We start from the raw sequence: 12,342 nt of genomic DNA on the forward strand, positions 1-12,342 counted from the left end.
TTAATAGCCTACCAAATGAGTTCAGCCTGTGTTTATTAAGGCCCTAATACGTGCCAGATAATGCAGGCACAAATCTGATTAAGAGCCATTCCCTGGTATCCAGGAGTTCCCAGTCTAACAGCAGAGATGGACACATAGGAAAAAAAAAAAAAAACAGAATACAAGTGATGTTATAAGTGACATAATAGAAATATATAAAGTGTTACAAGATACAAATTAACTTAAAAGGTTAACTGAAATATATATATGAGATATACCTACTTTTCACATAATAAAAGAAAATATTTCTCTACCTCTTGAAACCAGTTTCAGTATCTAACTCTGGTAAAGCCGCAACATTCAGACCACGGTCTTTAATTATTTCAGTGAGTTTGCTTCTTCTGTATAGAAGTTCCTGAACTCTCAGTGCTTTCCTGCCTTTGAAATCCTCCAGATGAGTTATCAGCCGGCAAAAACTAATTACTGGTTCCTGGTGTGTGTGGGGGGCTCAGTTGCTGAAGTGCTCAGCTCTTGATTTAAGTTCAGGTCATGATCTTGGGGTTCTGGGATCCAGCCCCATGTTGGGCTCTGCGCTCAGTGGTGAGTCTGCTTAGGGATTCTCTCTCTCCCTTTCCCCTAGCTTGTGCTGTCTCCCACTCTAAAATAAATAGATCAGTAAACATATATATCTATTTTTTTAATAAACATATAATGTATTTTTATAAACATATATTTTTAATCACTGTTTTTTTTATACCATACACATTTCATGCCAGAACTTCAACAAAGATAATGGATATTTCTCAGTGTACAGTTTTCCACGTGACAACACTGGATTTACTTAGGTAGCCAACTAGCAATGGGGTGTCTGTGAGTTTAGATAGATTGTGTGTGAAGAGAGGATGAGGGAACTGGGCAGAACAAGAATAAAGAGCCATTAAGAGTCAGTTTCCTGGGGTGCCTGGAAGGCTCAGTCGGTTAAGTGTCTGCCTTCTGCTCAGGGTCCTGGGACTGAGCCTGACTTTGGGTTCCCTGTTCAGCAGGGAGCCTGCTTCTCCCTCCCCTTATGCCTCTCCTTGCCAGGCACTCGTGTTCTTGCTCACTCGGCTCTCTCTCTCTCAAATAAATAAATGAGCTTTAAAAAAAAGAAAAGAAAGAAAGAAAAGAGTCAGTCTCCTAAGCCTGAAGTAAGTTGCTTTAGAAAACTGGCTCATTAGTCTATGAAGTATAGATCACAATTTAAAAAACAACCCCACAAATTTTAGTGTATTTTTTATCCCAAAGAATAATTACATGTAAGAAATTTTTATTTTTACTTCTGTTATTATATTTTTAGAGAGTATGTGCATGCGGGGTTTGGGGGGTTGTGGCAGAGGCAGAGGGAGAAAGAGAATCTATGCTCAGTGCAGAGCCTGACACAGGGCTGGATCTCACAAGGCTGAGACCATGATCTGGCTGGAATCAGGAGTCTGGCGCTCAGCTGAGCAAGTCACCCAGGTGCCCCAGGAAATTTTTATACTTACTCATTCCAGCACTGAATTAGACTCTCACAAATCTCTATGGAGTTGGATCCTAACCATGTTGCTGTTACTGTGTGAGCAGGCAGTCAACTGTGGGGTCTATCAAGGGTAGGAAGTTTTTTATAGAACTTCAAAATCTCAATAAAACCTTAGCTAAAAATGTAACCTGCTGGTTGAAAACTAGATTTCACTGTCTTATGCATCAAGTTTTAGAAGGATACTAAATAAACTGTATCTTGGGAACAGCAGCCAGCGCTTATTTAGCCTTAACTAGGAGCCAAGGTCTGTTCTTCATTCTCACATGCATTATCCTATTTAACCCTGACAAAAATCACCTCTGTTTTCTGGTTGAGGAAGCGGAAACTCAGAGAGGCTGAGGATGTCCATGACCTCTCTCACACACACCTAGGATTCAAGGATTGAAAGCCAGGAGTCTGACTCCGGAGTCTGCCCTCTTAACCACAGAGCTAAATGCACATGAACTCATGATGATGGCGGCATTGGGGAACTTGTGTGTTCAAGGAACAGAAGGAAGTCTGGGGAGGGGATGGCTTGGAGGGTTGGGCCATGGTCAGCACATGTGTGACCTAGAGCCCTGTGGTTACTGTTAGCAGTTTGGCCTTTATGCTAAATAAAATCCCTAATGATGGAGAGTTTAAACTGAAAGGTCAGATTATCTGACCTGTATTTTTCAACTGTTGCTCTGGTGTATCATCGGACACCAGCTAGAAGCCTTCTGCAGCAGTATGGAGGAGAAGCAATGGGACTTCAGGAGTACTGTCCTAAACGGAAGGGGAGAGTCCGACTTGAGTTACGAGTTCAGAGGTAGACCCCAGAAGTCGTGCGGTGGACTAGATGTGTGTGAAAGGGATCAGGGACAACTCGGTGGACTTCAGCTTTACCATTTGTGCGGACTGTGTTGCTAGTCTCTGAAACATGGAGGACTGGCAAGGAATAGGTTTAGGGGCAGAGGAAAGTAAGAGCTTTGTTTTGAACATGCCAAGTTTGGAATCCCTATTTAGAGAAGTCAGTAAGTAGACAGAAGAATATAGCCTAGCACGCAGGATGAGAAAGATATTTTAGGGAGCATCAGGATGTGGGTGGTAATGAAAGTTATGGGGCTGGGCATATTACTGGTCAGACTCATGAGGGAGAAAGATGTGATGGGAAAGAATAAGGGCGACCAAGTCAGAGCCGGGGATGATCCTTCCCACCATGTTGAATTTCCAAGAGGAGGAGATGCCAGCAGAGGAGAATAAGAAGGAGCCCCTGGGATGGGGGAGAACCAGTCAGAGTAGCATAAGAAGGGGCAGAAGACAGTGTTTTAGGAAGGATGATGATGCCAGCTCTGTCCACTGCTGCCTCAGAATCCAGTCAAAGGAGGACAAAGAGGAAACCACTGGGGTCCGCAGCTGTGGATGTTGCCCATGATTTTAACAAGAAGGGTTTGGGGAATTTGGAGAGCACCAACAATGACATGGAATGAGTTGAGAAAAGTTTGCAAAATATGGGAGGAGAAGCAACAAATATTCGTGACAGGAAAGTTTTGTTCAACCACCAGCAGAGATATGGGGTATCTAGGAAGGAGTGTGAGGTCAAGAAAGATGGTTTTTTGCACTTTATTTGCTTATTTGTTTTTATACTGGAATTACTAGAGTATGTTTCTATGTTAATGCAAATAATCCTTCTGGACCATGCAGAAGGGAAGAGAGTAAGAATGAGACCAAAGTCTTGGAAAAGGAGAAAGGGAATGGAATCTGACCCACTTGTGTGCTAGATGGGGGGGGGGGCGGTTTACCCTCCAGGACTTGATGGTGAATAATCTTAAATTCATGATAGAAAAGGTAAATGTAAGCATGTGAAATAAATACAGACATCTCAAGTTTCCATCACTGCCACCTTCTCCTGATTATAAAATGGTTTACACAGATTATGACAGCTTTAGGAGCTCCTGAGAGGGCAGGGTGATCCTGAAATGTGGGCTGAAGAGGTGGGATTAAAACTGACCTTGTAGGAATCGGATGGAGAGGAGGGCAAGGCAGCATAAAAGATGTGGGGAAGGGGCAGGAATCCTTGAGCATAATTCAGGGAGGCAGACCCTGTGTGACATTTATTTGTAGGTTCTCAGTGCTTTGAATCATCAGATAAAATATGTGCCCCTTTAAGGGACATTTGGAAGCATGAAGAGATATTGTAGAGAACCCCACCAGGGGAGAGCCCCTCTGAGTATATGGTTTCTTTTACGGATTTTAAAGATACACTACGAGAAGCTAAAGGAGTCAAAACACAGCTTTGGGGGTTTCTTACCTCATTTATTTTGAAATAACTTTTATAATATTTTCTGGCTAGCTTAGTTCTTAGCTCCATGACCTTGAACAGTTACTCACTGGCTCTGTGCTTCATTTTCTCCATCTCTGCATGGAGAAAATTATATTATTGTAAGGATGGAGAGCAGTGCCTGGCATACACAATGAGCCAAGATTGCTGTTCTAAAAATAGGAATTTTTTTAGAAACTTAAAACATACAGGTAGAAGGAAGGTATAAAAACCATGTGTAATGTGATACCTCTGTGACAGTTACTCTTCATATTTTGATCTTTGCAGTCTTTATCCTATGTGTGTACATTTTACTCTGCATACTCTTTTGTACCTTGTTTTAGACTTAAGTGTCACAACTACATGTCATTAATTTTTTTTTTTTTTTAAAGAAATAGAAAGCAAGCAGGGGAGGGGGACAGGCAGAGAGAGAGAGAGAGAATCTTAAGCGGTCTCCATGCCAAACGTGGAGCCCCATGTAGGGCTTGATCCCACAACCCCAAGTTCATGACCTGACCTGAAACCAAGAGCTGGACGCTCAACTAGCTGAGCTACCCAGGTGCCCTATGTTAAAACATTCTTTAAAACTCACTTTAATGTCTTTACAGTCATTCATCATTTATAAAATTATAAATCGCTGGCATTGCTTCATTAGTTTTATCTGAGTCTTAAAAGATTCTTGCTGCACTGGTGATTATAGCAACTGAGAGAGAAGGGAGGGAGAGGATGAGTAATTCGAATGGGGGCGGAGTATATTTACTCCTTAAATTTTGAAAAGCAACGTGTGCGCAAAGGCTGAACTCCATGACCAGTTTCACTAAAGTCCCTCAAGGTCGTAAATACATATTTAATATATACATACATTTTAAATGGTTGATTACGGTAAAGTTGCACACATGTATCTGAAGCAGCCACTAGAATATTACAAACTACATGTCTCATGTCACGGAAAGGCATTTTACAATGTATTGAGTGAGTAGGGAAAAACAATAACAATAGGCATATCATCTTCTTAAAACATTTATATATGTACACAGGGATAAAATACTGAAGGATATGCTCTGAAGTTATCAGAGTTGTGGTATCCCCAATGATTTTTTTAAAAAGTTTTTTACTATTGTAACATTTTCTGGGTCTTTTCCTACAAGGCAGTATTAAATGGGGTATGTATTTTAAATGAAAAGGGAACACCTTTTAAAGGCAAGACAGCAGGTGCATTTTTGTGACATTTCCACTGGTACTGCATTTCCAGAATAGAGCAGAGTTCATGGCATTTCATTCCTTCACTGTGTGTGAGGAACAATATAGAAATAGCATTTAGGCAGGTGAACATTGGATAAACAGTAGATGGATAGTAATTGCAAGACTGGAGCCTCCATCAAAACCTGAAAAGTAATGGGCTGTTTTGTTTTTTTTAACTTTTTAATTTTTATTTTTTTATTAACATATTATTTGTTTCAGGGTACAGGTCTGTGATTCATCAGTCTTACACAATTCACAGCACTCACCATAACACAGTGTCCATCCCCCAGCCACCCCATCTCTCTCACCCCCTCCCCTCCGGCAACCCTCAGTTTGTTTGCTGAGATTAGAGTCTCTAATGGTTTGTGATGTTTTGATAAATACAAAAATGTTAACCAGAGACAGGAATGTCCTTTCCTGACCAGGAGGTGCCGGGCAGATGACCAAAGGGAGGAGACAGAAGGAGAGAGGGAGGGGAGAGTCATCTTGAGGCGGGAGGGAACTTGCTGGCACAGATAAGGAGATTTGATCTGCTCCCTCGTCTGCAAGAGCTGCTCTGACACCTGAGACAGAAGGTGACATTGAGATTTCACAAGGGTTGAACAGGTGTGCAAAAACTAGCAAACGTGTTCTTATCCAGGGGTTACCCACCTTTTTGGCCCTTTACCTTTTTCTGAAAATCAGCTGGAAAAAAAATTGGAGGAAATTGGAGGGGAAGACGAACCAGGAGAGACTGTGGACTCTGAGAAACAAACTGAGGGTTTTGGAGGGGAGGGGTGTGGGGGGCTGGGTGAGCCTGGTGGTGTGTATTAAGGAGGGCACGTATTGCATGGAGCACTGGGTGTGCGAATAAACAATGAATCTTGGAACGCTGAAAAAAAAATTTTTTTTAAAGAATATTTTAAAAATTGGGAAAAAAATTTATTTTTTTTGAAAAAAGGAAAGGTTTTCTAACTCGGTAATCAGAGGGGATTTTATTTTTAAGATGTAATATGTTTGGAATCACATGAAAAACAGTTATTTGTCTCCCCAGTTTCTGGCCACTTAGCATCTGTGATAACTTCTGTGGGGTTTTTGTTCCCCCGCCCTTTCTCTTTAATGCTCCTGTGATTCCAGTAAAACTGAGCTGTCTCAGGTTACCCATGATTTTCTGGTAACCGAGGCTACTGATTTTTACTCCTGTTTCCTCTGCTCACGTCCCATACCTCCTCTCATGGTTAAAATTTTCTCTATCACCTATTTTTGATGGTTTGCTGGTTCTGCTGCTCTTTTAGTTTGCTACTCCCCCAGTTCATCCTGCATGGTTCATTTTCCCAATTACAACTCTCAATGCCTGGGCATAAAGTCCAAACACTTTGGCCCTCTTATTCTTCATCCCACACCTTTCTTGACTTGCCTCCCACTGCTGCCCCCTCTGGAGCATGCTGCTCTTCTGTGGTTGCTCAGTTCACTTTCCGCAAACAAGCATTTGCAGTCCCCAAGGTTCCATTCATTGATCCTGCCAGCAGTTGAAGGCCTGCCATTAGCGAAGCATGAAGCTGAGGCCTGGGAGGACTAGACATCCACAGCACGTGAAGGTCATACCGCATGGGGGGACGTCACAGACCGCAAGCTCAAAACTCCTCTCACTGCTGCCTTCTAGTTAGGTGACCTTATGCAAATTACTTAATCTCTTGGTTCCTCAATTTTCTAATGTGTAATTGGACATTTCACCTTTTAGTGAGGTGAGTTATTACAATAATTAAATGTTGTACAGTACCTAGCAGATTACCAGGCAAAATAGTAAGTACTCAAAAATTGGTAGTTCCCTTCCTAACCCTTCCTCAATTTTCCAAAGAACTTAAAATTTTCAAGCAGATATGGTGTTATAAGTGACCTGAGTAGTATAAGCAAAAACACAGGGAGTTCAGAGAAAACAGAGCACAGAAAACACTATTGGGCTTATCTTTTTTTTTTTTTTTTAAATCATTTATTTGATAGAGACATGGCAAGAGAATACAAGCAGGGGGAGTGGGAGAGGGAGAAGCAGGCTTCCCACCAAACACAGAGCCTGATGTAGGGTTTGATCCCAGGACCCTGGAATCATGACCTGAGCCAAAGGCAGACACTTAACCACTGCTCAGGCGCCCCTGTTTGGCTTATTTTAAAAGAATATCGAGAGAAGACTAGCTAAGACTTTCCTGCGAGAGTGAATAATATAAGTAAATGTACAAACATGGGAAAAGACCAAGAAAGGAAAGCCCCCACCTCCTTTGGGTCTTTACTCAAAGTCCCCAACTTGATAGAGCCTTCCTTGCCACCCCACATAACACTGCATCCCAGGCCAGTCCCCCCCTTCCCTAGATCCCTGCTCTGATGTGCTTTCTTATTTCACCCACTGCCATCCATGTCTTCTATTTATTTAGTCTGTGGTCTGTGTCTTCAGAAGAATGTAAACTCCACGAGGGCAGGTGTGTGGGGGCTGTATGTGTATAGTTCTTCACTGCTGCATTCCCCTTACCTAGTGAATGGACACCAGTGAGTATGTTCAACTCTCTGGCTCGGGGTTATAGGACATGGTAGTTCTGGCTGATAGAGCTACAAAATCTGGCTGGAAATCACGAAAGTCACTAAATAGCAGGTTTTAGGTTTTTAAGTTTATTGAGTTGAAACTCCTTATCTTAGTTTTTGTTTTCCGTTTTTGTTTTTGTTTTTTTTTTAAATGGGAAAGGTGTGCTATAGTAAAAAATGACATAGGTTGAAGATTGACAGAGAGAGGAAGACAAGAATCTATTGTGGAGTCTAGGAACTAACTGAAGAAAGCCTATACTAAGCGGTACTTAGAGAAGTAAATAGGAAGGGACAGCAGACATTCCAGCAGAGTTACCTAAACCTGAATGTTAAAACATTAATAAAGGATGGGAGAAATGGAGTCATGGAAAGGAACACTAGGCAGCTATCCAAGAAATTGAGGAAATGTGCATATTCTGAATGTATTTATAAGCAAAAATAACTAATTGCAAAGAGTCCATATAGTGTGATTCCGTTTGTAGAGCTATGTACATAAGTATATGTTAATACATTAAATTTATCTGACAAATAGACATCAGACTATTAACATGTGCAGAATGGCATTAAGGAAGGTACCCACTGGTCTGTAGTATTATGTCACACAATTCTGTGCTGTTTGGTTGCTTTTCTATAAGCACTATTATTTTATATTAAAGTGTCTTAAAATAATATAACTCACTTTAAATATATCTCATAAAAGAAATGTCAAGAGTATACTTCTAATCATTACAATTATTTTAAATCTGTCACTTAAATCTGTGACAAAACACATGAGCATTAAAGCTAAGTACAGTTTGCATTTTGACTAAAAACCTGATAAGGTCACCCTTAATTCAAAAACAGTAATGAAGCGAATGAATTTGGGAAAGCATAATCCAAAATCGGAGACCTTCTAACTCATGAGTGAAGCCACTATTTTGTTGTAATTTATCACAGAGTCAGAAAGCATCTCCTAATTAATGAGTAATGAAGACATTAATAATCCACAGATTGTAATCTCCCGGGAAAGGGTTAAAGTTTAAAATCATGAATGCTTTGCCCATACACACACACACACACACACACAGAGACACACGCACACATTTATTTCATAGTTTATAAGCCATTTTAAAATATGGTTGTGAGGACCAAAGTGATAAAAATTAAACTAACAGGAAATCTGGCATTAAAAGCATATGGCTTTCAAAAAAGCTTTTTACAGTAGATCTTTGCTCTAAGTGGTTTTCCAGAAAAACAGTTCAAGGAAAAACGGTCTAAACCATTCCCTATTTGAACATAAGACTTTGTATGTTATTATTTAAAAATGAACAGTTTTACTTTTTGAAGCAGTTATAGGTGCTTACTCAAATCTTAAATTTATCATTATTTCTCATTGTCTCAGGTGCCAGTTCAACAGATTCTGAGAGTGAAAATTTAGCTTTCAAATCAAACCCTGGAGCCATGCCGCAGTAAGTGCCTACAATCCCATCAATTCTCTGCACAACAAAGAATGTGGACAGAATCATTGGGGGGAGAAGCAGAGTACCTTGTGCTGTGAAGGAAGAGGTCAGCTGATGTCAGCCAAAGATCAAACATTTGAATGTGGAACACAATTTTTAACTTAGGAATTTAGATTTTGAAGTCTGCATTTCATCATCGAGATTCCAAAGTCAAACCATAGACAATCTTAAGTTTCAAGGACAACTAACTGGTTATAAATATATGAGAACAACATCAGCATCAAGAGGAAGCTAGTTAAATCATAACTAAAATGTGAATGAGGACCAGTCTAATTATACCAACTGCAAAGTGTGTAATTGGCCCAGAAATACTTGGATAAAGACTATTGCTAGTTAGATCTTACCAGGAAAATTGTAAAATTTAGTTCTTCTTACAAAGACAAATGGATTATTTTCCAAAATAATTATTATGTAAATTGATGGTAATAATTAATTGTTTGCAAAAATAAAATCAAACCTACGGGGATTTTTGTAAAAAACTCCATGAGTATTGAGACTGTGCTAATAAATTCCTTTGATCTGTTAGCAGATATGTAACAATTTTATCTACTCAGCATCAAATAATCCCTGAGTATTAATGCTAAAGGAACCTTATGAGATGATATGCTCTGGCACTCCTGATTTCAGATAAGGATCTCAAGTTTCGAGAAGCTACTCGTCTTGCTTGAGATTGCACAGCCAGCCTCTTAGCAAAATTGGGCCTAGAAACCAACTCTTCTTAACCTTTCTCTACACCTCACTAACTTTTATGCAGTAAGAAAAGACTAAAAGGCCAAGACATTCTCAACAAAATTGGAAACCAGAACAAAGAACACCTGCTAGACTTAAAAGAGACCATTAAAACTTTGAATTAAATACGGAACCCTAACCCTAAAGATTTCAAGTGTCTGTTTATTGCTAAAGATTGGACCTTCTCCAGACTTGATTTTTAAGTTCAGTACTTCAGGTTCTCTGATACTAGCTGAGCTATATATAGTTATTTTTCTTTTCCCTGTGTGTTTATTTTGTTATCTATAAGGTCTAGTCTATGCATATGTTGACCACAGCTATTCTAACTGTAGGTTATGGCTTCCCATTTCTGAAGCACTTACAACAGAAGTGGATTGAATGCACGAAAAGAAACTGAGCTCTTGTGGGGAAATCTTTCAAAGAGTAATTCCTGCTTTAAAAAAAAATTGGTGGAACACACTTGTCTCCTTATTTTCTAGAGCTCAAAAGAAAACAACTTCTGTCTCCTTGACAATAGGATCATCCTCTCCAAAGACAGGAGTGACCACAGCTGTGATTCAACCATTGTCAGTCCCTGTTCAACAGGTAAGTGCGCCTTGGACCAGAGACCACAGTGAGTCAAACTCATTGGCAAACTTCTTGGTTTAAAGATTACGGCTTTGATTCCAACTTGGTATACTCCCTGCAGTATTTTTTAAGTGGAAGCACAACTGAGAGGAAAGAAAATGGTAGGTAAAACTGTCCCTTTCGAGCCACTAAAAACGTCTTTAATCAAAAACATATCACCGATTAGTAAGTGCTTGCGTTTCCATTAGGAATGTCCCTAACAGCTCATAACCTGAGAAAATGGTATCTCTTTTAGCTATTACTATTTGATTTTTCTTCCACCCATAAATCCTCTTCTGTTTCACCACATTTATTAGCTTATTTAAAACAAATTAGAAGCAAGAAAAGCCCACATACCAACAAAAGTTTTTCCAAGAGATAAACAATTAAAAAAATACAAATTCCTTGACTTAACCAAGCATTTTTATCCTGCTTTTTTTTCCATTATGAGACTACCATATCCAAGAAAGAACAGCAATACAAACTACTGGAAGGTAATAGTTTACTTTGCAAATACTACAAGAAATGTTTTTAAAAACAGTAAAAAAAAAAAATTAGAATGGAAATGTTATAATCAGATGTATGTTACTTTGCCTTTGTGCTGTGATGCATATATTTAACTAGTACACTCACAAAAGGCTTCCCCACCCCTGCCCTTGAAATGTAAACGAATTCCTAACTGGTAAATCTGTTGTGTGACCATCACCAGCCCTCCATCTACTGAGCACCCAGGTGTTTTAGTATTTGTAGTATGTGACATATACTCTTGGATATGTGGAATAGGGAAACAGTAAAGATATTTGAGTTTGTAAACTTGAACCAACCAGTATAATTCATTCAAAGATGGCGTAGATGTTTCCTTTAAATCCCTAAACCAGAGTGGTACTTATAAAAATACTTCTGATTAAATCAGTGGATCTTTTTTGTTTAATATTTAAGTATTGATGAGTGGTGAGTGTTTATTAGCACCATGTTAGACATTTCATTGGGGAAAAAAAAAATATATCACCAGCTTCATTCCCAAACACTTTATGGAACTATGCATGGGAAACATGAAACATGTCATGAACGTAACACTTTATAGAACTATGCATGGGAAACGTGAAACATGTCGTGAATGTGGCAGAATATGTTAAAGTGTAACACAAAAGCCTAAGAGCAAGAAATATTTAAATATGGAAGCACCATAATAATGTAAACGGTACATTTAATTGGTTTAAATTCTCCAGGGACACTAAATGGAAGGACACACATTCCAGTTGTACAGGTAGGATGAGGGGCTTAGAGAAACTCTGTTGCTTTATTACTGTAAGCAACGTCATGTGAAGTTGAACACCCAGGAGCCAGATTGCCTGGGTGCAAATCCCAGCTCTGCCACTTGATGTAACCTCTCTATGCCACATTTCTTCATCTGTAAAATGAAGTTAATACCATGCATCTCCCCGGACTATCCTGAGGATTCAGTGTGTGAGTGAATCTCCATATAACACTTAGAACCGTGTCTGGCACAGACTAAACACTACATAAGTGTTCCAATGTCCTTGGACATATAAAGACAACAAAAAGTGAAACCCAGTCTTGAATCACAAACCAGTGAGAAGTCTTACAAGGATAATGAATAACGCCCTTTACTATCCTAACATCTCTGCAACTCTGCCAACATTCTCGATGATAACTTGTGACATATTTAGACCCATGATATCATCAGATCACCATCATCTGGGGTTAAGAAGCTAACAATTGCTTACATAGAAGGGCATAAATCCAAAGTGTTAGAAAATAAATGATTGGAGAAAGAGATGTATTTTCCATTCACTACTCTGGAATCTTTATATTTCCCCGGAGAAGAGTGCCATACAGTAAGTATTTTAGCATCTTTGTTTTTTGCACATCAAGAAAGA

The 12,342-nt window shown here is 39.5% G+C and overlaps 1 protein-coding gene across 3 annotated transcripts in view; it reads left to right on the forward strand.

Annotated features, from left to right (window-relative positions):
* PALLD (palladin, cytoskeletal associated protein) overlaps positions 1–12,342 on the forward strand; it is a 409,629-nt gene that overhangs the window by 175,020 nt on the left and 222,267 nt on the right. For all 3 annotated transcript variants that reach the window (XM_032855458.1, XM_032855455.1, XM_032855457.1), the window contains exons 4-5: positions 8,989–9,055; positions 10,315–10,420. In XM_032855458.1, the coding sequence (XP_032711349.1) occupies positions 8,989–9,055; positions 10,315–10,420 (173 nt within the window). The remainder of the gene's footprint in view (positions 1–8,988; positions 9,056–10,314; positions 10,421–12,342) is intronic.

This window comes from Lontra canadensis, unplaced genomic scaffold, assembly GCF_010015895.1.
Source record: "Lontra canadensis isolate GAN:19392208 unplaced genomic scaffold, GSC_riverotter_1.0 scaffold10, whole genome shotgun sequence".
Lineage (NCBI taxonomy): Eukaryota > Metazoa > Chordata > Mammalia > Carnivora > Mustelidae > Lontra > Lontra canadensis.